Source organism: Panthera pardus, unplaced genomic scaffold (genome assembly GCF_024362965.1).
Source record: "Panthera pardus isolate Hobbes unplaced genomic scaffold, ASM2436296v1 HiC_scaffold_15, whole genome shotgun sequence".
NCBI lineage: Eukaryota > Metazoa > Chordata > Mammalia > Carnivora > Felidae > Panthera > Panthera pardus.
The window spans coordinates 49,921,132-49,948,186 of record NW_026526710.1 but is presented as its reverse complement, the minus strand read 5'-3'; the positions used below and the strand labels follow the sequence as shown (position 1 = coordinate 49,948,186).

The following is a 27,055-nucleotide window of genomic DNA, read 5'->3' as shown; positions in this document are numbered from 1 at the left end:
GCTTCATTATTGGTATATATAAATGCAACTGATTTCCATACATTTTTTGTATCCTGTAACTTTGCTGAATTCATGTATCAGTTCTAGCAGCTTTTTGGTAGAGTCTTTTGGGTTTTCCACACAGAGTATGAGGTCATCTGTGAAAAGTGAAAGTTTGACTTATTTGCCAATTTTGATGCCTTTTATTACATTTTGTTGTCTTTTTGCTGTTGCTAGGACTTCCAATACAATGTTAAACAACAGCAGTGATAGTGGACATCCCTGTCATGTTCCTCATCTCAGGGGGAAAGTTCTCAGTTTTTCCCCATTGAGGATACTAGCTGTGGGCTTTTCATATATGACTTTTATGATGTTTAGGTATGTTCCTTCTATCCCGACTTTCTTGAGGGTTTTTGTTAAGAGAGGATGCTGTATTTTATCAAATGCTTTTTCTGCATCTGTTTACAGGACTGTATGATTCTTACCCTTTATTTATTAATGTGATGTATCACAGTGATAGATTTTCAAATATTGAACCAGCCCTGCAGCCCAGGAGTGAATCCCACTTGACCATGGGGAATAATTATTTTTATATACTGTTGAATTCGATTTGATAGTATCTTGTTGAGAATTTTTACATCCATATTCATCAGGTATATTTGCCTATAATTCTCCTTTCTGGGGGCAGTCTCTGTCTGGTTTGGGAATCAAGGTAATGTTGATGTCCTAGAATGAGTCTAGAAGCTTTCCTTCCATTTCTATTTTTCAGAACAGCTTGAGAAGGATAGGTATTTACTCTGCTTTAAGCGTCTGGTAAGGGTCTGTGACTCTTGTTGGGAGATTGTTGATAACTGATTCAATTTCTTTACTAGTTTTGGGTCTGTTCAAATTTTCTATTTCTTTTTGAGTTTTGGTGAGTTCTTTTGAGTTTGTGGGTGTCTAGGAATTTGTCCATTTATTCCAGGTTGTCCAGTTTGTTGGCATATAATTTTTCATAGTATTCTCTGATAATTGCTTGTATTTCTGAGGGGTTGGTTGTGATAAGACCATTTTCGTTTGTGATTTTGTCTGTTTGTGTCCTATCTCTTTTCCTTTTGAGAATTCTGGCTAGAGACTTATCAATTTTGTTTATTTTTTTCAAAAAAACAAGCTCTTAGTTTCATTGATATGTTCTGGTGTGTTTGGATTCTATATTGTTTATTTCTGCTCTGATGTTTATTATTTCCCTTCTGCTGGCCTTGGGGTTTCTTTTCTGTTCTGCTTCTAGTTCCTTCAGGTGTGTGTTTAGATTTTGTATTTGGGATTTTTCTTGTTTCTTGAGATAGGCCTGATTGCAATGTATTTCCCTCTTAGGACTGCCTTTGCTGCATCCCAATGAGTTTGGACTGTCGTGTTTTCATTTTCATTTTTTTCCATATATTTTTTTAATTTCTTCTTTAATTGCCTGGTTGACCCATTCATTCTTTAGTAGGGTGTTCTATAACCTCCATACATTTGGAGGTTTTCCAAACTTTTTCCTGTGGTTGATTTGAAGTTTCATAGCATTGTGATCTGAAAGTGTGTGTAGTATGATCTCAATTATTCTATATTTATTGAGGCTGTTTTGTGACTCAGTATGTGATCTATCTTGGAGAATGTTCCATGCGCACTTGAGAAGAATGTGTATTCTGCTGTTTTAGAATAAAAAGTTCTGAATATATCTGTCAAGTCCCTCTGGCCCAGTGTATCATTCAAAGCCATTGTTTCTCTATTGATTTTTCTCCTTAGATGATCTGTCCGTTGTTGTATGTGGAGTATAAAGTCACGTGCAATTACCACATTCTTATCAGTAAGATTGCTTATGTTTGTGATTAATTGTTTTATATATTTGGGAGCTCCAAATCGGGTACATAAACATTTATAATTGTTAGCTCTTCTTGATAGATCCCATAATTATGATATAATGACCTTCTTCATCTCTTGTTACAACCTTTAGTTTAAAATCTAGTTTGTCTGATATAAATATGGTTATTCCAGCTTGCTTTTGACTTCCAGTAGCATGATAGATGGATCTCCATCACCTCACTTTCAATCTGAAGGTGTCCTCACGTCTAAAATGGGTCTCTTGTAGGCAGTAAATAGATGGGTCTTGTTTTTTTTTTTTTATCCATTCTGATACGCTATGGCTTTTGATTGGAGCATTAATCCATTTACATTCAGCATTATTATTGGAAGATATGGATTTACTGTCATTGTGTTATCTGTAGGTTTCATGCTTGTAGTGATGTCTCTGGTCCTTTGTAGTCTTTGTAACATTCCACTCACAGAGTCCCCCTTAGGATCTCTAGTAGGGCTGGTTTAGTGGTGATGAACTCCTACAGTTTTTGTTTGTCTGGGAAAACCTTTATCTCTCCTATTCTGAATGATAGTCTTGTTGGATAAAGGATTACTGGGTTCATATTTTTCCTATTCAGCACATTGAATATTTCCTGCTACTCCCTTCTGTGCTGCCACGTTTCAGTAGAGAGGTCTGCTACTACCCCTATGTGTCTACCCTTGTTTGTCTCTAGCTGCTTTCAGAATTCTCTCTTTATCTTTGTATTTTGCTAGTTTCACTATGGTATGTGGTGAAGATCGATTCCTGTTACATCTGAAGGGAGTTCTCTGTGCCTCCTAGATTTCAATGTCTGTTTTCTTCCCCAGATTGAGGGCGTTCTCAGCTATGATTTGTTTAAGTACACCTTCTGCTCCCTCTGTCTCTCTCTCTCTCTCTCTCTCTCTCTCTCTCCTTCTTCTGGGACTCTTATGATACGGATATTATTGTTTCATGGAATCACTTAGTTCTCTAATTCTCCCCTCGTGGTCTAGAATTTTTTTAAATCTCTTTCTCAGCTTCATCTTTTTCCATAATTTTATCTTCTCTTTCACTTATTCTCTCCTGCCTCTTCAATCCTCACTGTCACCGCATCTAGTTTATTTGTTCCTCACTTACAACATTTCTTAATTCATCCTGACTAGTTTTTAGTTCCTTGATCTCTGCAGCAATAGATTCTCTGCTGTCTTCTATGCTTTTTCTAAGCCCCAAGATTAATCTTATGACTATTATTCTAAATTCTTGTTCAGTTATATTGTTTATATCTGTTTTGATCATTTCTTTAGCTCTCATTTCTTTCTGGAATTTCTTTTGAGGAGAATTCTTCCATTTCATTATTTTGGCTAGTTTTCTGTCCCTTACGTGTTTTAAAAGCTTGTTATGTGTCCTGCACCTGTGAGCACTACTATATTATTTTTTTCAATATATGAAGTTTATTGTCAAATTGGTTTCCATACAACACCCAGTGCTCATCCCAAAAGGTGCCCTCCTCAATACCCATCACCCACCCTCCCCTCCCTCCAATCCCCCCATCAACCCTCAGTTCTCAGTTTTTAAGAGTCTCTTATGCTTTGGCTCTCTCCCACTCTAACCTCTTTGCTTTTTTTTTTTTTTTTCCTTCCCCTCCCCCATGGGTTTCTGTTAAGTTTCTCAGGATCCACATAAGAGTGAAAGCATATGGTATCTGTCTTTCTCTGTATGGCTTATTTCACTTAGCATCATACTCTCCAATTCCATCCACGTTGCTACAAAGGGCCATATTTCATTCTTTCTCATTGCCACATAGTACTCCATTGTGTATATAAACCACAATATTTTTATCCATTCATCAGTTGATGGACATTTAGGCTCTTTCCATAATTTGGCTATTGTTGAGAGTGCTGCTATAAACATTGGGGTACAAGTGCCCTTATGCATCTGTACACCTGTATCGCTTGGGTAAATTCCTAGAAGGAGCACTACTATATTAAAAAGTGGTCATGCCCTGTTTTGTGCCTGGCTCTTCAGGAAGTGTTTTTTGGAGTGTGTTACATGTTGTCTATTGTTGGGACTCTGGTTGCTTTATCTCCCTACTTATAGTGATGTTTTGGATCCTCCACCAGGTGTGCTTTGATTGTTCATTGAAGTAGCCCTATGGCCTGCCAGGTTGTCCCCATGGGCCCCTGGAGATACTCTGTCACGTAGCAGCCTGGACTCTTGGAATTCAGAGTCCTCTGGGCTTAAGACTGCTGTGTCTGAGGGACAAGGGAACTTTGGATCCCCCTATTTCTCTGCCATGTTGGATCTCACTTGTAAACTATTTTGAAGAAAGACCTTATTTATTGGGATTTATAAAATGGATAAATGTCTTATAAAGAAAAAAATAATCTTAAAGGTTACGAAGATTTCATGGAGCTCATGATGGCTATGGTTATTTGGATTACCGTGGGGGGAAAAATACACTAGCTTCTATAAGTGTGTTCCCCAGATGAGCAGTGTTACAAAGTGAATGTGTCCTCGTGTAATTCCTATGTTGAAATCCTAACCCTCAGTGTGATACTAAGAGGTGGGGCTTTGGAGAGGTGATTAGGTTATGAGTGTGGAGCACTCATGAATGGGCTTTTTCTTCTTGAGGTAGGCCTGACTTGATGTATGCTTCACTCTTATGACCACTTTGCTGCATTCCAAGGTTTTGGACCCTCGTGTTCTTATTTTCATTTGTTTCTGTGTATTTTTTTTTTATATCTTCTTTATTTTTTTGATTGACCAATTCATTCTTTCATAGGATGTTCTTTAGCCTCTTTGTATTTTTGGTCTTTCCAAATTTTTTCCTGTCGTTGACGTCAAGTTTCATAGCACTGTGGTCAGAAAATATGCATGGTATTATTTCAGTCTTTTTGAACTGTTGAGGCCTGATTTGTGACTTAATATGTGATCAGTTATAGAGAATGTCCCCTGTGCACTTGAAAATAATGTGTATTCTACTTTAGGATGAAATGATCTGGGTATATCTGCTTAGTCCATCTGCTCCAGTATGTTATTCTAAAGCCATTGTTTCCTCGTTGATTTTCTGCTTAAATGATCTGTCCATTGCTATAAGTGGGGTGTTAAATCTAATACTGTTATTATTATCAATGAGTTTCTTTACGTTTGTTTTATATATTTGGGGTTCTTTCAAGTTAGGGGCATAAATATTTATAATTGTTAGATCTTGTTGGTTATGATGTATTTCCCTTCTTCATCTCTTGTTACAGTCTTTGGTTTAAAAATCTATTTTGTCTGATATAAATATTGCTACTCCAGCCTTCTTTTGATGTCCATTTGCATGGTAAATGTTTCTCCATCCCCTCACTTTTAAGCTGGATGTGTTTTTCAGTCTAAAATGAGTCTCTTGTAGGCAGCATGTAGATGGGTCTTGTTTTTTAATCCATTCTGACATCCTTTGTCTTTTGATTGGACCATTTAATTAATTTATATTCGGAGTGATTCTTGATAGACATGAATTTAGTGCCATTGTATTACCTGTTAAGTCATTTTTGGAGATTTTCCCTGTTTCTTTCCAGTCTTTGTCACTTTTGGTCTTTATTTCCCACTCAGAGAGTACCCTTTAATATTTCTTACAGGGCTGAATTAGTGGTCACGAACTCCTTTAGTTTTTGTTTGTCTGGGGAACTCTTTATCTCCTATTCTGAATGATAGCCTTGCTGGATAGCGTATTCTTGACTGCTTATTTTCCCCATTCAGAGTGTTAAATATATCATACCACCTCCTTCTTGCCTGTTAAGTTTCTGTGGAGAGATCTTCTGCTAACTTTGCCTTCTCTGGTAAGTTAGGGACTTCTTTTGTCTCCCTGCTTTTAGGATTTTTTCTTTATAATTTGCAAATTTAACTATAATATGTCTTGGTGTTGGCCTACTTTTGTAGATTTTGATGGGACTTCTCTCTGCCTCCTGGATTTGGATGTCTTTTTCCTTCCTCAGAGTAGGAAAGTTTTCAGCTATTATTTGTTCAAGTAAACCTCCTGCCCCCTTTTCCCTCTTTTCTTCTTCTGAGACTCCTATGATACAAATGTTGTTATGCTTTATGGAATCACAGAGTTCCTTAAGTTTGGCTTCATGATCTAAGATTTTCTTTCCCCCTTTTGTGCAACTTGATTATTTTCCATAATTTTATTTTCTACATCACTTATTCATTCCTCTTCTTCTTCCACCCTTGTCGTTGTTACACCAGTTGATTTTGCATCTTTGTTATTTTAATTTAATTTAAGAATTTTTTAATTTAAGCCTGGCTAGTTTTTAAGTCTTTTGTCTTTGTGGAGAGAGATTACCTGGTGTCTTCTATACTTTTCTCAAGCCCAGCTAGTATCCTTATGATTGTTGTTTTAAATTCTGGATCAGACATATTACTTATATCTGTTTCAATTAGATTCTTAGTCATGACCTTTTCTTGTTATTTCTTAGGGGATGAGTTCCTCTGTCCTGGAATTTTGCTTATATATCTGTCTTCTTCTGTGTGTTAGGAAAGCCTGGTATGTTTCCTGCTCCTGAGAGTAATGTTTTTACGCAGAAATAGTCACATACTGTCCAGGTTGTGGCGCTTCAGGAAGTGTCTCTGGTGCTGCATGTCTCTGCTGCTGTGTTTTGACTGGTTTGTCCCTTAGGCCAATCCTCTGCAGAGTTTTTGCTTTCCTGAAGTGGGGAGTGTTTGGACCTTGTCCAGAGTGTGGTGAGTTTTAACTGGGTGTGCTCTGGTCTGTTTGTTAAAAGAGACTTGATGCTATTTTCACTAGAGCTGAAGATTTGCAGAACTCTATGTTCAGTAGATGTGGTGTGGCAGGGATTTGTGCTGGTCTTTTGGGGGGTGGAGCCCACTGCTCTGGTTCTCAGGCACACTGGCCAGAGAGAAGCAGCACCTGGAGAGTACAGGGTGGGCAGGGCTTGCTGTAAGTGTTTTAGGCCACCATTGTTGGCCCTGTGCTGCTTACTGAAGTTAGTTCATGCTATAGGTGAGGGAGGGAAATGGTGCTAGCCAGCTCCTTCTTCCCCAGAGATGAGAGTTCTCACGTGCTACTATCAAGCAATCCCTCCCAGAAGACAGAACAGTTTCCCCTTGGGTGTCTCAGATGTCTTTCAGATCGTTGCCTTAACACCGTGTCCAAGTTGCTTGCCCACCTGGAGCAGTACAGTGCACTTTTGACTCTATCTCAGCCAGGCCTGCTGACTTTTAAAACTCAAAACGTTAGGGACCTGGTGTGGCAGTATCCATGCTGGTCTTCTGGGGAAAGGTCTTTCATGCTGGAACTGATACAGGTTTGACCCAGAAGGTCAGTCACCCCAGAGCACAGGAGAATATTTTTGTAATAAAGCACAGTAAAGATCCAGTGTCCAGGTTAGCCACCCTTAACTTGTGTGTCTGCATCTATGCTGAGAGGTAGAAGAGGGAAATGGCACCCACTGGTTCCTTTGTTTCCAAAGAGGCAATGTCATGTTTCTCAGATGCACCGCAAGAAGGAGGAATCATATCTCCCATTGTATTTAGGTGATGCTCAGATTGTGCTGTTCCCCCTCCAGGTTACTTGCTCATCTTCTGTAAAGGAGCACTGCAGCACCCTCAGGGCTCTATATCAGCCACTCCATACACCTCTAAAACTCTAGTCTTTGATCCCTATTGGTTGCAAAATCTCATGAAAATCAGCTCCTCTTGTTTTCCCAGTCAATGGCTTTGGAAAAGTGTTTTCTTTGTATAACGTCCTGTGCACCCCTCTGTCCTTTTGTCTCCTCTCTCTCCACCTGGACTCCCACTCCTCTGCAGTATCCATGATCCATTTTTCCCATAACCACATTTCTGCACCTCCTTCCTTCCACGGTGTGGTCTCTGCTCTCTCTCTGGTTGTACAGTTTGTTCTGTGAGTCCTCAGATTGATTCCTTGGGTATTCAGAATGATTTGATATTTATCCAGCTGTATTTGAGGGATGAGATAAGCCTAGGGTCTTCTTACTACACTGTCTTAGCTCCTCTCAGCTGAGAAAGGTCAGTATTAACTCTTCTGTAAATGTTTGGTAGAATTCACCTGTGAAACCATCTCATGCCACACCTTCATTTGTTGGGAGTTTTCCTATTACTAGTAACAAAATTGAATCAGTAATAAATCTGTTTAGATTTTCTATTTCTTCCTGATCCAGTTTAGAATTATTGGATGTTTTTAGGAATATATATATTTTTTCTATATTGTATAATTTGTTGGCATATAAATTTTTGAAGTAGTCTTATATAATCCTTTGTATTTCTGTGGTGTTGGTTCTAATTTCTCTTTCATTTGTGGTTTTGAGTCTTCTTCTTGATAAGTCTGGCTAAAGGTTTGTGCATTTTATATTTTCAAAGCACCATTGATTTTTTTTTCTGTTATTTGTGTCAGTATTTCATTTACTTCTTTTCTGATCTCTATTATTTTCTTCTTCTACTAACTTTGGGTTTTGCTCTTCCTTTTCTAGTTCCTTTAGGTGTAAGCCTAACCTGTTTGTTTGAGATTTTTCTTGTTTCTTGAGGTTTGCCTGTGTTGCTGTATACTTTCTCTTAGAGCTGCTTTTGATGCATCCCAAAGATTTTAGTCTGTTGTGTTTCCATTTGCTTTTGTCTCCAGATATTTTTTAATTTACTCTTTGATTTCTCCATTTGCTTATTGGTTTAATAGCGTATTGTTTAGCCTCCATGTATTTTTGTTTTTCTGTCTTTTTTTTCTTGTGACAGATTTCTAGTTTCATACCATTTGAGTAGATAAGATGCTTGATTTGATTTTAGTCTTTTCAAATGTATTAAAATTTGTTTCGTGGCCTAACACATGATGTATCCTGGAGAATGTTTCATGTGCAGTTGAGAATGTCTTTTCTCTTCATTTTGGATGAAGTGTTCTCTAATAATCTATTAAGTCCATCTAGTCTAATGTGTCATTACAAATAACTATTTCCTTACTGATTTTCTGTCTGGGTGATCTGTCCATTGATGTAAATGGGGTGTGAAAGTCCCTAATATCATTGTATTACTTTGAATTTCTCACTTTATTATCTTTAATATTTGCTTTATATATTTAGGTATAAATATCTTTAATATTTGCTTTATATATTTATACATAGTTGGGTGTACAGATAAACAAAATTATTTTGTCCTCTTGTTGGATTGATCCCTTTATCATTATGTAATGCCCTTCTTTGTCTCCTGTTGCAGTCTGTTTTAAAGTCTGTTTTGTCTGATGTAAGTATTGCTCCCTACCTCTTTTCTTTTTTTCAGTTCATTCATTCACCCTTTGTTTTTGATTGAAGCTTTTAGTCCATTTACGTTTAAAGTTAGGTGTGTACATATTGTCATTTTCTTAGTTGTTTTCTGGTTGTTTTTATAGTTCTCTGTGTTCCTTTCTTTTTCTCTTGCTTTCTTCCCTTGTGATTTGGTAACTTTCTTTAGCCTTATGCTTGGATTCCTTTCTCTTTATTTTTTGTGTATTTATTACAGGTTTTTGGCATGTGGTTACCATTAGGTTAATATATAATAACATATGTATGTAGCAGTCTGTTTTCAGTTGATGGTCACTTAAGTTCAAATACATTCTAAATACGCTATATTCTTACTTTCTCCCTCCCCACATTTTATGTATATAATCTCATATGTTACATCATTTTATTTTGTGTATCTCATAACTAATTTTTATAGATGTAATTGATTTACTACTTTTGTCTTTGAACCTACATAACAGCTTTATAAGTAATTAATCTTCTACCTTTACTATGTTTCCTTTTATCAGTGAAAAATTTTCCTTTCATAATTATTTTTACTTGTACTTATGACCTTTTCATTGAAAGAAGTCTTTTTAATCTTAAGGCTTAGTGGTGATGAACTGCTTTAACACTTTTTTGGGGGGTGGGAGGGAGTCTGGAAAACTCTTTATCCCTCAATTCTGAATGATACCTGCCAGGTAGAATAACCTTGGCTTTATTTTTTTGTTCTTTGTTTTTTGTTTTTATTTTTGTTTTTGTTTTTAGCACTTTGAGTTTATCCTGTCACTCCCATCAGGCCTATAAAGTTTCTACTGAAAAATCAATTGTAATAGCCTTATAGGGTTTCCCTTGTTATAGAATTACTTGATTTTCTCTTACTGCTTTTAAAATTCTCTATTTTTTTGGGTGCTTGGATGGTTCAGTCAGTTAAGCATCCAACTTTGGCTCAGGTCACAATCTCATGGTTTGTGGGTTCGAGCCCTGCATTGGGCTCGGTGCTCACAGGTTGGAGCCTGGAGCTGCTTCAGATTCTGTGTCTCCTCCTCTTTCTGCCCCTCCCCCACTTGTGCTCTGTCTCTCAAAAATAAATGTCAAAAAAAGATTCTCTATTTTTAATTTTTGGCATTTTACTTATTATTTTTCTTGGTGTGGACCTCTTTGTGTTCATCTTGTTTTGAGCTCTCTGTGCTTCCTGAACTACGACATCTATTTTCTTTATCAGGTTAGGGAAGTTTTCAGCTATTATTTCTTCTTGTAATTTTTTTGCCCCTTTTTCTCTTTTCCTTCTGTGACCCTTATAATGTGAATGTTAGCATGCTTGATACTTTCCCAGAGGTCCCTTAGCTATCCTCCTTTAAAAAAAATTTCCCTTCTCTCTGCTGTTCAATTTGGGTGATTTCTAATACCCTGTCTTCCAGATTGCTGATCCATTCTTCTGCTTCCTCTAATCTACTTTTGATTTCCTCTAGTGTATTTTTAATTTCATTTGTTGTATTTTTCAGCTTTGATTCATTCTTTTTTATATTTTATATGTCTTTGTTGAAGTTTTCACTGAGTTCATCCACTTTTATGTCTGGTGAGCATCTTTATCACCATTACTTTTAAATCCTCATGAGTCAGATTGCTTATCTCTATTCCATTTAGTTCTTTTTTCTGAGGTTTTGTCTTGCTTTGTTTGTTTGTTTGGAACATGTGTCTCTGTTTCTTCATTTTATGTGACTTTCTGTGTTTGTTTTATGTATTAAATAAGTCATCTATATCTCCTGGTCTTGAAAGTAGTGGACTTATGTAGAAGATATCCAAGGGGCCCATAATACAACCTCCCTGGTCACTATAATCATGTGCTCCAGGGGCATCCTTTGTATGGGCTGTGTGCACCCTCCTGTTGTGGCTATGCTGATGAGCAGGACTTTTTCTGGGCTTGGCCAGTTGCAATGAGCAATTGCAACTACTGTGAGTGCACCATTGGGCAGGGCTGGCCCCAGTGTAACTGGCTGAGAAGCCTAGCTATAGCTACTGTGGGCATACTGGTAGGTAGAGTTAGCCCCTGCTTCAGCTTGTTGAGAAACCAAACCATACCAATAACACATACCAATCCATGGCTATACAAACGGATAATTTCAGATTCACATGCAGTTTTTAGTAATAATACAGAGATATCTTGTATGTTTTTCACATAGTGAAATATAACGTTTCAACTATCATGTAGAAAAATCTTTTATGAAGTTTATTTTGATAGAGCAGAGGAGGGACAGAGAGAGAGGAAGAGAGAGAATCTCAAGCAGCCTCCATGCTATCAGTGCAGAGCCTGATGCAGGGCTCAAAACCATGAACCATGAGACCATGAATTGAGCCAAAACCAAGAGTCAAATGCTTAACCAAATGAGCCACCCAGGTGCCCCAAAAAATCTTTTTGATAAAACAAGTGAGAAGTTACAAATGCCTAATTTGAAATATATGATGACTATATTATTCTGTTGTCTTTATACTTATTTAATAAATTATTGAAAGAAAACTGAGATAAAATATTCTAAAAAAGAGAAGGGAAATCAATAGACATTCTGACACTGGAAGCAACTGACTTATAATTTCAGATCTTACTAAAGGCAGTATATAGGAATAAGAAAAATGCAACTAATGAAGAAGAATTAACTAACACATTGGGAGAAGATACTAACACATTGGGAGAAGATTTAAATTTCATATTGAATTTGACAGAAAATGCCAATATTAAGAAAACAAACTCATAAAATGTCACTTTAATGAAGACATCAGTCACTTCCTAGGAAAACTTGAAATGCTCTAAAAATTCATGGTTTAGACATAAAAGGAACTTGATTGAGGGTTTCCCTGACAGAAAACAATGTAACAATTTACATGATATTAGCAATAATTAATTTGAAGAGCAAATAAAGTTTCTAAACTATCAACAGTACAAGACACGTTTCCATCAGACAGACTGAAGTAAAGACAGAATCATTTTTCTGTTCTCAATAGGATATGATAATACGAAATAATTGTCATATGAAGAAGCAATCAAAGAGCATGCAGCCAAGAAATGTGAAACAGTATTACAGAGATGTGTTAAGGAGTTACTTAATTTCTGAAATATTATTTTTTTTTGAATTTTGTGATGATTGTAGCATTTATAAGCTTTTTAGTCTCATAATTTACTTTTTCTCTTATTATATCTCTTTGTATCTAATTTTTTCAAATAAGTGTGCCCTGTCTCCAACTTTTCTAACTTTCAGGCCTCAAAAAACCTGTGTCAAGTCAGTCCTATGAGCCTAGAATGCTGCTATGAGCATAGATTAATGCTTCTTTAAATGTTTCATGAATTATTGTTATGAAAAATATTTGAAATGGAAGAGACACCAAACTAAAACTTACAAATTTTAAATTTTATTTTGAAAGTTTAAAGTGTATTGAAAAATAGAGAAAATAATACACAGAACTGCTAATATCCGTCAGCCATATTCAACAATGATTAAGACTCCATGCTTTTTTTCACTTTTTTCCTTTCTTCTGTAGTATTTTAAGGCAAATCTCAGATACCTGTGTCATTTCATCTCTTATACCTAAATTCGTGTCTCTAACAAGTGTGGGCATTTTCTTACATAAACATTTACTTAACCAAATGTTAGGTCTTACATCTTGTAAAATTAATAAGAATTCAATGTTATCATGTAATACCCTCCATAGATAGTCAAATAGTCCCAAATGTTTTTCAAAATTTTTGCATTGGGTTTATTTGAATCATGATACAAGCAAAGTCAGCACATTTAATTTTATTAAAAGCATAACCTCAGATGCGTTACGGGTTCAGTTCCAGGAAATCACAGCAAAGTGAACATCACAATAAAATGAGTATCATAATAAAGCTAGCAAATAAATTTTTGGTTTCCAGTGCATAAAAAAGTTATATTTGCAATATACCATAGTCTATTAAGTGTGCAATAGAATTATGTCTAAAAAACAATGTGATTTTTTTTTTTTTTTTTTTGAGAGTGTGAGCAGGGGAGTCGCAGAGGGCGAGAAAATCTTTAAGCAGGCTCCATGCCCTAGCAGGGAACCCAACACAGGGCTCCATCTCATGACCATGAGATGATGACCTGAGTCAAAATCAAGAGTAGGACACTTAAGTGACTGAGCCACCCAAGGCACCCCACAATGTGCATATTTTAATTAAAGAACACTTCATTGCTAAAAAATGCAAACCATCATCTGAACTTTTAGTGAGTTGTAATCTTCTTGCTGATGGAGGGTTGTGCCTTGACATTGATGGCTGCTGACTGATCAGGATTGTGGTTGCTGAAAGTTGGGGTAGCCTTGGAAATTTCTTCCAATAACAATGAAGTTGGCCAAATTAATGGACTCTTCCTTTTACAAACAGTTTCTCTCTCGTACAGCGCTGTTTGATAGCGTTTGAGCGCAAAACTTCTTTCAAAATTGGGGTCCATCCTCTCAAACCCAGCATTGCTTTACCAACTAAGTCTATGTAATATTCTAAATCTTCTGTTGTTACTTCAACAACTTTCACAGCATCTTCTCCAGGAAGAGATTCCATCTCAAGAAATTACTTTCTTTGCTCATCCATGAGAAGCAAGCCCTCATCTGTTCAAGTTTTATCATAAAATAAATCACCAATTCAGTCTCATCTTCAGGCTCCACTTCCACTTCTAGTTCTCTTTCTATTAATATCACATCTGCAGTTACTTCTTCCACTGAAGTCTTGAACCCCTCATTGTCACCCATGAGGACTGAAATCAGCTTCTACACTCCTGTGATGTTGATATTTTAACCTCTTCCTATGAATCACAAATGGTTCTGAATGGCATCTAGAATGGTGAATGCTTTCCAGGAGGTTTTCAATTTACTTTGCTCAGAACCATCAGAAGAATTACTGTCTATGGCAGCTATAGCTTTATGGTATGTATTTCTTATATAATAAGACTTAAAAGTCAAAATGACTCCTTAATCTGTGGACTCTAGAATGGATGTTGTGTTAGCAGGCATAAAAACATTAATCTCATTGTACATTTCCATTAGAGCTCTTGGGTGACCAGATGCATTGTGACCAAAATGCAGTATTATTTTGAAAGGAATCTGGTTTTCTGAGCAGCAGGTCTCAACATTGGGCTTAAAATGTTCAATCAACCATGTTGTAAACAAATGTGCTGTCATCAAGCCTTTGTTTTTCCATTTATAAAGTGAAGGTAGAATAGATTTGGCATAATTCTTGAGGACCCTAGGATTATCCTACTGGTCAATGAGCTTTGGCTTCAACTTAAAGTCACCAGCTGCATTATAACCCTTAACAAGAGAGTCAGCCTATCCTTTAAAGCTTTGAAGCCAGGCATTGATTTCTACCTAGCTATGAAAGTCCTAGATAGCATCTTCTTCCAATATAAGGCTGTTACATCTTATATTAAAAATTTGTTATTTAGGGGCGCCTGGGTGGCTCAGTCAGTTCGTGAGTTCAAGCCTTGTGTCAGGCTCCGTGCTGACAGCTCAGAGCCTGGAGCCTGCTTCAGATTCTGTGTCTACCTCTCTCTCTTCCCCTACCCTGCTCATGCTCAGTCTCTCTCTCTCTCAAAAATAAAATAAACATTACAAAATTTTTAAAAAAAGAATTTGTTATTTAGTATAGCTATCTCTATTTTCTTAGGTAGGTCGTCTGAATAATTTGCTTCTATGTCAGTGCTTGCTGCTTCACCTTGCACTTTGATGTTAGGGAGATGGCTTCCTCCCTTAGGCCTCATGAACCAACCTCTCTGCTAGCTTCAAACGTTTCTTCTTTAGCTCCCTCACCTCTCTCAGCCTTCATAGAATTGAAGAGAGTTAGGGCCTTTTTCTGGATTAGGCTTTGGCTTAAGAGAATGTTATGGCTGTTTTGATCTTCTATACAGACCACTAAACTTTCTCCAAATCAGTATTAAGATTGTTTTACTCTAACCATTTGTGTCTTTACTGCAGGAGCACTTTTAATTTCCTTCAAGGGCTTTTCCTTTGCATTCACAGCTTGGTTAACTGTTTGGCACAAGAGACCTAGCTTTTGGCCTGTCTCGGCTTTTGACACACCTTCTTCACTGAGCTTAATCATTTGTAGCTTTTGATTTAAAGTGAGAGACAAGTGACTCTTTCAGTTGACACTTAGAGGCCATTATAGGATTATTAATGGGACTAATTTTAATATTGTTATCTTAGCTAATAGTAAGGCCCAAGGAGAGGGAGAGAGATGGGGGAACAGCTGGTCAGTGGAGCAGTCACAACAGACTTTCTCAATTAAGTTAACTGTCTTCTATGGGCATGGTTTGTGACGCCCCCGCCCCAAACAATTACAATAGTATCATCAATGTTCACTGATCTCAAATCACCATAACAACTATAATAATGAAGAAAAAGTTGAAAATAGTGTAAGAATTACCAAGTGTGACAGAAAGTGAGCTTAACGCTGTTGGAAAAAATGGTGCTGATAGACTTGCTTGACACAGGGTTGCCCCAAACCTTCAATTCGTAAAAACCACAACAACAACAACAACAACACAGTATCTGTAAAATGCAATAAAACCAGGTATATCTGTATGCTTCTTAAATCTCTTCTGATATGTCACCTGTTTTTCTTGTGTCACTTCTTACAGAACTGAAGTCAGTTGTCGTATACAATGTCTCGTTTTTGGGTTTTATCTCTTTGTTTTCCCTGGTGTCATTTAACTTGTCGTTCTATCTGTCTTATTTCATATAAGTGGAAGTTAGCTCTGGGATACTGGTTCTCACACTTGAGAGTGCAGCAGAATATCCTGGAAGGCATGTTAAAACACAGATTGCTGGGTTTAGCCCCAAAGTGCCTGATTCAGGTGGTCTTGGATGGGGGCCAATAATTTGTGTTTATAATAAGTTCCCAGAAGATGCACTTACTACTGATATAGCAGGAACTCTTTGAAAACCACTGCTTCTATACTGTTCATATCTTTAATTTTTCTAAGATTGCCCATTATATTCAGTAATGAATAAGATTTTTAAAAAGCTGAATGAATTCAGTAAAGTTACATGATACCAAATCAGTATACATAAATCTGTTGTGTTTCAACTATGCTTCAATTAAAAAAATTTTTGTTTTTTACACTAATACCAACTATTAGAAAGAGAAATTAAGAAAACCATCTCATTAACAATTACATAAAAAAAATACTTAGGAATAAACTTAACCAAGGAAGTGAAAGACCTATGCACTAAAAATTTTGGGACATCAATGAAAGAAATTAAAACTGACACAAACTAATGGAAAGATATTCCATGCTGATTGGAAGAAATAATATTGTTAAAATGTCAATACTACCCAAAGTAATCTAGAGATTCAATACAATCGTTATCAAATAAGTTAAATTTATTTAAATATGTGAAAATTCCAATGGCATTTTTCATAGAAGTAGGACAAGTAATCCTAAAATTTGTATGGAACCATAAACGACTCCAAATAGCCAAAGAAAAACAAAGCTGAAGGCATCATGCTCCCTGATTTCAATATATACTACAAAGCTATAGTAATTAAAAATGTATAGCATTGGCATAAAAACAGACACACAGGGGCGCCTGGGTGGCTCAGTCAGTTAAGCGTCCAACTTCAGCTCAGGTCATGATCTCACGGTCCGTGAGTTCGAGCCCCGCGTCGGGCTCTGTGCTGACTGCTCAGAGCCTGGAGCCTGTTTCAGATTCTGTGTCTCCCTCTCTCTCTGACCCTCCCCCGTTCATGCTCTGTCTCTCTCTGTCTCAAAAATAAATAAATGTTAAAAAAAATTTTTTTAAAAACCAGACACACAGATCAGTGAAACAGATAGAAAGCCTAGAAATAAGCCCATGCGTGTATGGTCAACTTAGGATAAAGCCAAGAATAGACAACGGGGAAAGACCATGTCTTCGATAAGCAATGTTGGGAAAATTGGACAGCTGCATGCAAAAGAATGAAACTAAACCACTATCTTACACCATACACCTAAACAAACTCAAAATGGATTAAAGACTTGAATATAAGACTTGAAACAATGAAACTCTGAAAGAAAATACAGGCAGTAATTACCTTGATGTCAGTGTTGGTGATGTGTTTTTGGATGTGACACCAAAAGCAAAAGTAAACAAGTCGGACTACATCAGACTAAAAAGCTCTTGCACACTTAAGAAAACCAACAAAACAAAAAGGCAACCTGTTGAATGGGAAACCATATTTGAAAATTATATATCCAATAAGAAGTTAAGATCCAAAATACATAAAGAACACCAAAAAACAAACAAAACAAAACAAAAAACCAATCCAATTAAAGAATGGACAGAGGATCTGAGTAGACATTTTTCCAAAGAAGGTGTACGTATGGCCAATAGACATCTGAAAAGATGCTCAACATCACTGATCCTCAAGGCAATGCAAATCAAAACTACAATGAGTTATCACCTCACACCTGTTAGAATGGCTACCATTACAATCAGAAGAAATAACAAGTGTTGGCTAGGATTTGGAGAAAAGGGAGCCCCCCGTGTGCACTGTTGGTGGGTATGTGAATTGGTATAGCCATTATGGAAAACAGTATGGATGTTTCTCAAAAAATCAAAAATAGAAGTATCATATCCACCAATTCTACTTCTGGGTAATTGTCTAAAGAAAATTAAAACACTAACTGTAAAAGATATATTCATTCCCTTGTTCATTATATTATTATTTATAATTCCCAAGACATGGAAGCAACTTAAGTGTCCATTGATGGATGAGTGAATCAAGAAAATGTAGTGTATATATATATACAATAGATTATTATTCAGCTATAAGAAGAAGGAAATCTTGCCATTTGTGATAACATGGATAGACCTTGAGGACATTCTGCTAAGTAAAAAGAGAGTAAGGAAAATACCAAATGATCTCACTTACAGGTGGACTATTGAAAACAATCTCAGAGATAGAGAAAACGTTTTGGAAGTGCAGTGGGTAGGGAATAGTTGGAGAGAGTCAAAAGGTACAAACTTTGAGTTATAAAGTAAGTCCTAGAGATGTAATATACACCATGGTGGCTATCGTTAATAATATATGGTATATTTGAAAGTTGTTAACTTAAATTTTAAAAGTTCTCATCACAAGAAACAATTTTATAATTGCCTATGGTGCAGAGGTTAACTAGAATTATTTGGATCATTTTGCAATACATCCAAATATTAAATCATTGTTATATACCTGAAACCAATATAATATTGTATATCAATTATAACTTGACCAAAAAAGAAGTAACTGGTCAAATTTCTAAATTGCCATTTAAAAAATTAATTCAAATTATTTTCTGTATAGCTCTAATGTGTAAGCAGTCACTCAGAAAACATTTACTTTATTCCCACTATGTGCTTGACATTGTCCAAGGTTATAAAGATGGAAAAGTCATGGTCTTGAAGTGTCTCCAACCTCAAGTAACTCTTAGTCTTGTGGAAGATGGATATATAAGCTAACTTGTATAAGACTTCACGATCAGTGCTGTGACAGAGCTACATACAGACTATAATGAAACCATGATTGCCTGGCACTAAATTCATGAGATTCTTCCCTTTTTTAGGGTATAATAAAGAAATGAAAGGTTTTTCCTTATTTTCCTTGGCTGCATATATCAGAAATGGCCCCTCTGGCCTCAGCTGCATCTCCTATCAAGCACTGTGATATTGCTGTCTTAGCCATTCTATATGCTCTGACCACAGAGTAAGCAAACAGATGAAGCTTCCTTTTTTGGGGGGGGGTGGGGGTGGGGGGTGGGGTTCAAGGTCCAGAGCTGGCAGTTTTATTAGGGTGGTAAAAATGTTAGAAAATGGAAGAGCAAATGTATTTTTAATAGGTCTTCGCTAAGGAGAGCCACAGGTTATGTCGAAAGGAAAAAAATGGAATATATAATTAAGGCAAAAATACACCTTTGGCCCCATAGCAAAATTGAGAGGAAGGTATAGAGATTTCCATACACCCACTACCCATAGGCATGTATAGCCTCCCTCATTATCAACATTACTTACCAGAGTGGTACATTTGTTATAATTGATAAACCTACACTGATGAATTATAGATAGCCAAAGTCCATGGTTTATATTAGAAATCATGGTGTTGTACTTTTTATGGGTTTGTACAAATATATCATGACACGTATCCTATAGAGTATTTTCAGTGCCCTAGAAAGCTTCCATGCTCTGTCTATTCATCCCTCCTCACACCCCAACCCCCGGTAACCACTGATCGTTTTACTGTTCATAGTTCTGCCTTTTACATAATGTCTTATAGTTCAAGTCATGTGATATGTAGCCTTTTTACATTGGCTTCTTTCACTTGGTAACATGTATTTTCATGACTTTTTAGCTCCTATCTTTTTAGTATCAAATAATATTCCATTACCTGGATGTACTACAGTTTATGCATCCATTCGCCTACTAAAGCACATCTTGACTGCTTTTTAAAAAATTTTTTTAACATTCATTCATTTTTTGATAAAGACAGAGCACAAGTGGGGGAGGGACAATGAGAGAGGAAGACACAGAATCCGAAGCAGGCTCCAGGCTCTGAGCTGTCAGCACGGAGCCCGACGTGGGGCTCGAACTCACAGACTGAGAGATCATGACCTGAGCCGAAGTCGGATGCTTAACCGACTAAGCCACCCAGGCGCCCCTTGACTGCTTTTAAATTTTAAAAATTATGAATAAAGCTGCTCTAAATATCCCTATGCAGTTTTTTGTGTAGACATAGTTTTTAACTCCTTGGGTAAATACCAAGGAATATGACTGCTGGACCATATGAGAAGAGTATGTTAATTTTGAAAGAAAAAGCCAAACTGTCTTAAAGTGGTTGTACCATTTTGCATTCCCACTGGCAATGAATGATTTCCTGTTGTTCGTCATCCTCATCAACATTTGATGTTGACAGTGTTCCAGATTTTGGCCCTATAAGGGCATCTCCTTGTTTTAATTGGCATTTCCCTGATGACATATGTTGTGGAACCTCTCTTGATAGGCCTCTTTGCCCTCTGATTATCTCCTGTGGTGAGGTATCTCTTAAGGTTTTTGGCCATATTTTAATCAGGTTGTTTTCTTTCTTATCATTTAGTTTTTAGTGTTCCTTGTATATTTTGATTAACGGTCCTTTATCAGATGTGCCTTTTGCAAATATTTTCTACCAATCTGTGGCTTGTCTTCATTCCTCCATTTTTAAATACCAAATAGTTTTGTAGAAAATTGGGTCCTGCAAAAAGTCTTAAGTGCTATTTCTGTAGAGAGCATTTCTTTGTTGCTGTAGGGAAGAAGTAGAAGGTCATGTGCTATTGAGATTCCTGTCTCCATGTAGCTTAAAAGAAAATGCAAATTAACATGAGAAGTAGAGAGCAATGATAGTCTTTAATTTTATGTCAAATGCCATAGCATATTAAGAGTTCACAGTTTAGAGAAACATTGAAGTAGACTGAGGTAGAAGAGGGAATCTGTGGAAATTGAATTTACTCAGAGTGGCCTTGAAATCTAGTTCTGTCTTCAACAGTGGCAGAGGCAGAAAATGACATTCCAGCTGAGAAACTGGATTCAGAGTTATAAAAATTTCAGTTTATATTGTAGAGGGAAAAATTGATTATGCTTTAGATTTAGATTCTGAATATTCTCAGATCTGTAAGACTGGATTTTTTTTAGCTAGAGGGACTAGAGGTGTAAATCCTACATCATTCCAAATGGTTCTATTTATAGCAGATGGCTAGGTTGCGTGTTTCACATGGCAATAGAAAGAATATATTAGCCCAGCTTATTTGCATTCATATGAGTGTATTATAACACTTAAAATGTTGTACTTTGGCATTTAAAAAAATATATATGCTATATTTCTCAAACCTATGGAATATTTGCCTTATGTTTTATTTGGTAAATCTACCTTGTTAACAATTTGAAATATTATTATAATATTACAATGATATAGTGTCAAATATACTGGTTTTTAAATTTTAACTTTATTTTTTTAATGTTTTATTTATTTTTGAGAGAGAGAGACAGAGACAGAGACAGAGAGTGAGCAGGGGAGGGGCAGAGAGAGAGAGAGAGAGAGGGAGACACAGAATCCGAAGCAGACTCCAGGCTCCAAGCTGTCAGCACAGAGCCTGACATGGGGCTTGAACCCATGAACTGTGAGATCATGACCTGAGCCAAAGTCAGACGGTTAACCAACTGAGCCTCCCAGGCACCCCCATTTTAGCTTTATTTTTAGTATCAGTGACCTATTCTAGTTTTATTATTCTTCCTCTGATTATGTAGTAATAATAGTGTGATCCTTAAAACATACTACACATACGTTATCATTGCACACAGGCATTTTTGAACACTGCTGATTTAAAATTTTCCATTGTAAAGTTCTTTCTAAAGCCTTTTACTTTGTTAATTGGAAAATGCTGCCACTGTTGACAGAGATATTATCCATTTAGCTGAGGCCACCTTTGTACCTAAATTACTGTATGTGAAATTTGGGTTGTTCATCTGGACTTATAATAATTTCTGTACCACTCCAGACTGAATTGCAAAGGACTAAAACTCAGATTTAGGCAAAGAAAAAAAACTAAGGGGGTGGTGTAGAAGATGTACAGTATCACACAGCTGATTTCAATTGTGGGTGAATTTCAGGCACAGTTGAATCTAGAATCTCAGATGATGTTATTAGGACTCTTGTTCTGCTTAGTCCTGTGGGATTCAACTTGATTTCAGTTACATAGGGGTAAAGTTGGGGCACCTCTAGGTTAGAGAAGGCTGATGCCCTATAAATGGCACTTTTGCCTGGAGAAGCAGAAGCTATTTCTGAAAGGAAAAGGTACTTCCCTGACAAAGAAGTAGAAGTTTCCACAGTGGGACCCATGGTTGCTCTTGAACACAATTATCAAAGTTTGTGAAAACTGTTGGTTGGCATTCATCTACTAAGCTTTAGAAAGCATTCGACTTAAAAGATGATTCAGAGGATACCTGGTTCCTTTTCTCTAGACCAAAGTTAGATGCCATCCTAAGACTCACAGACCTTTTAAAAACTGATTTTCAAGCCTGTGGTTTATAAATAGCAGCCTGGTATCAATATTTTGTATAGTCCTTCTTGGGCAAAGTAATTAAACATATCCACCCCTCAGTTTCCTAATCTGTTTAAAAAATACTAAAGCAGTTAAATTGACTAAGCTCTGAGGTCATTTCTGTTTCTAAGAATATATGATTCAATGATTCTCTTGCAAAAGTGATTATAGGTTGGCTTTCCTGTCTTTTGTCTTTTTTCTCTCTTTTCTAGACTATGTACATTGAGTGGAAACTATCTATGCTCTTGAAAAGCCAAATTCTGTAAAAACTTCCTGCAGTGATAGAAATGATCCATGCAGCTATTGAAATGTGGCTGGTGTAACTTGGGAAATGAATTTTTAATCTAGTCGTAATTACTTTTGATTCAAATGAAAACAGCCCCAACTCTGGCACTACCTTTTTTCAACAAGATTTTTACGTAATAGTTGAAATTTTAAAATAAAATTTGTAAGCTATGTGATGAATTTCAAAGCAGCAATCCCTCCTCCCCCCACTTTCTTTTCAGTCTCCCGCACACAGCTACTCAAGCTACGACTCTGGCAAAAATGAGAGTGTAGACCGAGGTGCCGAGGACCTGTCTCTAAACAGGGGCGATGAGGATGAAGACGACCACGATGACCACGACGATTCTGAGAAAGTTAACGAGACTGATGGCGTTGAGGCAGAGCGGCTGAAAGCTTTCAATGTGAGTCCCACCACCGCCCCCCCTCCCCGCCCCTGTGGGTTACTTTTTACCACTTCACTTTCATGTTGTTGCTTGTTGGTAAACGTGGATATTCTAGAGACGTGTTTGTTTAATTTACAGAAGGATTTAAAAAGTACATGAAACTCTCTTTGCCAACCAGACACCAGAATTGCTGGGTTTTGTTTAGAATTTTACAGCCAAATGTGAGCTGAAAACTGGATTTGTGTTGTGTGAGTATGCATGTTTACCTAGAGGATGAGGGGGTCTCCGCTTATTCCTCGCAAGAGTATGCCTGTCATCAGTTATTTCTTTTGCCTTCCTGGCTTATCTAATTATGCATGACAAAAGAGTCCCCCTTGTTATCAGAGATTAGTACACTGTGCAGGGTAGCAATGTAGCAGCCATACTGATCATTAATGGAGAATTTTATGGGGTGCTTAATTGTCACAGTCTGCTGTTATTTCCTGAATTTTTTTTTCCTACATGATAGTCTATACTTTTCTGTCTGTCTGTCTGTCTGTCTGCCTCTCTCTCTCTTTCTAGTTTTTTTTATCCAACCATTTAAAAAGCCTTTAAAAGGTGTTTGCTTAAGATCTCTGGCTTTCCATTGCAAAGTTCTCCAGTGCATAAAGCAGAAAAGAGTATTTTCCTATCGGTAATCAAGACAGGAAGCTAGGAACAGCAGAGAGCAGTCCTCCAAACCCTTCTCCTCTGTCTCCCTCTTGCCAACAGATGTTTGTCAGGCTGTTTGTAGATGAAAACTTGGACCGAATGGTCCCAATCTCTAAGCAGCCCAAAGAAAAGATCCAGGCTATCATTGACTCATGCAGGCGACAGTTCCCTGAGTATCAAGAGCGTGCCAGAAAACGTATACGTACTTACCTCAAGTCCTGCAGGCGGATGAAAAGAAGTGGTTTTGAGATGGTGAGTTTTGAATTAAAACACAGCCCTAGATTCCATCAAAATCCCACATGTAAACCATGACACTATTTTTTTTTCATCTTAGTGTCTTTTTTATTTTTTCCATAATGTCAGGTCAAAGGGGTTTTTGTTTGCTTGTTTGTTTTTACCCCCTTCTCCTTTTCATCTTCCCGAAGTATTTATCCCCTTTGTTATTCAATAAGGCATAGCTGGTGAGACCAGCTTACAGGCCCACATGGTACCATGTCACAGCAAATGAGGGCAATCTGCGTAAAACCCAGTGAGAACCAGCATCTCATTCGTGTTCGTTTTCTGTCACTACCAAAGTGGGTATAAGGTTAATCAAGGCTTGAAGCACCAGTTGCTGCTTTAGGTGGCACGTGAGAATGGCTTTGTCTGGAGCCAAAGGAAATGGATGACTCCACCTAAATAATACTGTTTTCATACCAATGGTTAACAAATTGCAAGCCTTGAAAGTTAAAGATCAGTAAGATAAGGCTTTGTTGTACTCAGTGTATTTACGAGCTTGTGGATGGTAACATGAGCTTTTATATTCCTCTGGGCTCTCTAGATGGACGAGATTATGCTGACATTAGATCCTTATGGGTGGAAATCAGGTATCAGTGTTTTTTGAACTTTATTTCACCTTTCTCTAATTGTTATGCCCAGAAATAGCGTATTCATTTACAATGTATTTTTTTTTTATTTTTGTTTTTTGTGTATGTGAGCAGAGATGTATTAAAAATTCTCTGAATCGATTTATTTCCCTTTCGTGGGTCCATCAAAGCCAAGGCTGATAGTGATGGCGATCGGTGCCTGTAATGTGTTAGTTGCGGAAGGGTGATGCTCGTGAAGCTACGAGAGGTTTCAGAGTATGTCATATAGGAGAAATAGGTTTTTCGATCTGAATGAAATGACCAAAGCAGCAAGTCTACTATCGACTATTAATTCTTCTTCACTGGCTTGTAAAAATACCTTCGACATTCTTTAAAACCGAATGGCTGTTATTGAGAGGCATGTGCCTAGATGGAGCACAAGGTTCAGTCCTCAGAGAGCCCGGATTGGCATTCTGGATCCATCACTTTGTAGCTGTGTGTGACCCGGCAAGTCAGCTGCCTGTACTTAGGTACCTCCTCTGGAGATGATCACTCCTGATTTATAAGGTCATGAGGATTACATAAATTGTCACTTGGAAAAGCTCTGCGAGCCATTACTGACAGATAGTCACCACTCAGTAAATCTTAAATCCGAAATTATTTTCAAACATTATTTAATCTATCATTTGATAAAAGCTTCCCAAAATGTTTGTGTTAAACAATCACAAAATACTCCAGTTAAGTATTTGCTTACTTCTTGGAAGTAATAACCATATTGAAGTCAGAGATTGTGGTGCATGTGTCATTTTAAGGGGCACATGGGTGGCTCAGTCTGTTAAGCGTCCGACTTCAGCTCAGGTCATGATCTTGCAGCCGGTGGGTTTGAGTCCTGCGTCGGACTCTGCTGACAGCTCGGAGCCTGGAGCCTGGTTAGGATTCTATGTCTCCCTCTCTCTCTGCCCCTCCCCCCTCCCCTCAGAAATAAACATTAAAAATTTTTTTAAATAAAAATGGCATTGTTATGCCTGATCAAACTAAATTTGACAGAAAGGCAGTATGGTATAAGAGAGAAGGAGAGTTTGCTTGAAGAAAATAAAGTTATTTCTCCCATTATTGAATTATTTAAAAATTATTATTACCTACTCCACAGGAGAGAGATGACAGACAGAAAGGGTATCTAAACATGTATGGAAGCCTAGAAGAGTCCTGGTGTTGACATTTGGTTCAGGACCACTTAACAGCTGATGTGAAATTGCAGGTGAACATAAATGTGTCTCACAGAGTATGATATACAATATATACTCTTCTTTTTCAGTAACAAAGATGATATCATATACCAAGATTTTTATTTACCAGCATCTGGCATTACTATTTTTTCCTAATCTTGTCATATTTTTTAGAGATTTTATGATAAAATTTATCTTCTTTTACATTAATTATTCTTTAAGAGAAAGAAATCATTGTTCTGTAAAATTCTTGATTTCTCTAAGACATACCTTACACTTTCAAGTTTTTCTGTTGATTGTACTTATATGTTTACTTTAATATGCACATCTATTTGTTGTAAATTCTGTGCTATGCATAGAGAAAACAAAAGTTGACTAATTCAAAGTCAAATAGTTTTACTAACTAATGCTAAAGAAATATGCTGTAAGAATTCATTTATTCAACAACGCACATAACATTATATAAAGTAATAAGCAAAAATATTAGAGATTTCTACCCACTTAATTAGAAAAATAAAACATGTTCCCTGATCATTATGATTCATTGAGGTGACAAGTTGTGGGAAGTAAAACAGTCAAGTAACAAGGTCGAATAAAATTAAATGTTACGTGAACAACATGAATGAAAATTTATATTGTAGGTTCTTTTTTTTTTTTTTTTTTTTTTTTTTGAGAGAGAGAGAGCACATGTGAACATACACGCGTGTGAGCAAGGGGGAGGAGCAGAGGGAGAAGGAGAGAGAGAGAGAGAGAGAGACAGAGAGAGAGAGAGAGAGTGAGAGAGTCTTAAGCAGGCTTAATGCCCAGGACAGAGCCTGATGCAGGGCTTGAACACACAACCGTGAGATCATTACCTGAGTGGAGTTGAAGTCTGGCGCCTAACTGACTGAGCCACCCAGATGCCCCAGTTTATTTTTTTATACATTTACTTAGTAATGTACTACTGGCAATAATAAATCTAGCATCTAGTTGATACTTGGTATCTTGATTTTTTTTTTTCCTTAATGTATCACTTTATTGTCGTGGGGCATGGGGAGGATCATGTGTCATTTTGAATACTTACCCTTATCTAGAGCAGATAGGAAAATGTATGACTACTCCAGATAGTAAGTACAACTAAATATTGTATTTGAATATCTTTTGTCATCACTTTTTAAATTTGATATAATACCCATCATTTCTTTTTTATTGAGACATCATTAAATAAAAGAATCTTTCCTCTAATGTGTTTTGTGTAGTTAGACATGAAAAAAAATCTCAATTTCAGTGTGTAGTTACTTTTACACTCAAATTATTCTGTAGTATTGAACAGGTCAACAGAGAAACATAAAGAATTTTTAAATATGTTTATTTAAAACATAATTAAAATTTTTTTTTAATTTTTTAAAAAATTAAAATTTAAAAAAATTTTTTAAAAATGTTTATTTAAAACATAATTTTTTTAATTTTTTTAAAATTTTTTT

General features: G+C 36.7%; 1 protein-coding gene across 10 annotated transcripts in view; it reads left to right on the top strand.

The window, feature by feature from the left end:
- NOL4 (nucleolar protein 4) overlaps positions 1–27,055 on the top strand; it is a 426,109-nt gene that overhangs the window by 277,056 nt on the left and 121,998 nt on the right. For 7 of the 10 annotated variants that reach the window (XR_002084657.2, XM_019465437.2, XM_019465440.2 and 4 more), the window contains 2 exons: positions 22,670–22,849; positions 23,582–23,773. Coding sequence is in view for 9 of the 10 variants with exons in the window: in XM_019465437.2 (XP_019320982.1) it covers positions 22,670–22,849; positions 23,582–23,773 (372 nt within the window). In the remaining variant the exon portion in view is untranslated. The remainder of the gene's footprint in view (positions 1–22,669; positions 22,850–23,581; positions 23,774–27,055) is intronic. The other 3 variants (XM_019465438.2, XM_053902548.1, XM_053902547.1) reach the window with 1 other exon arrangement.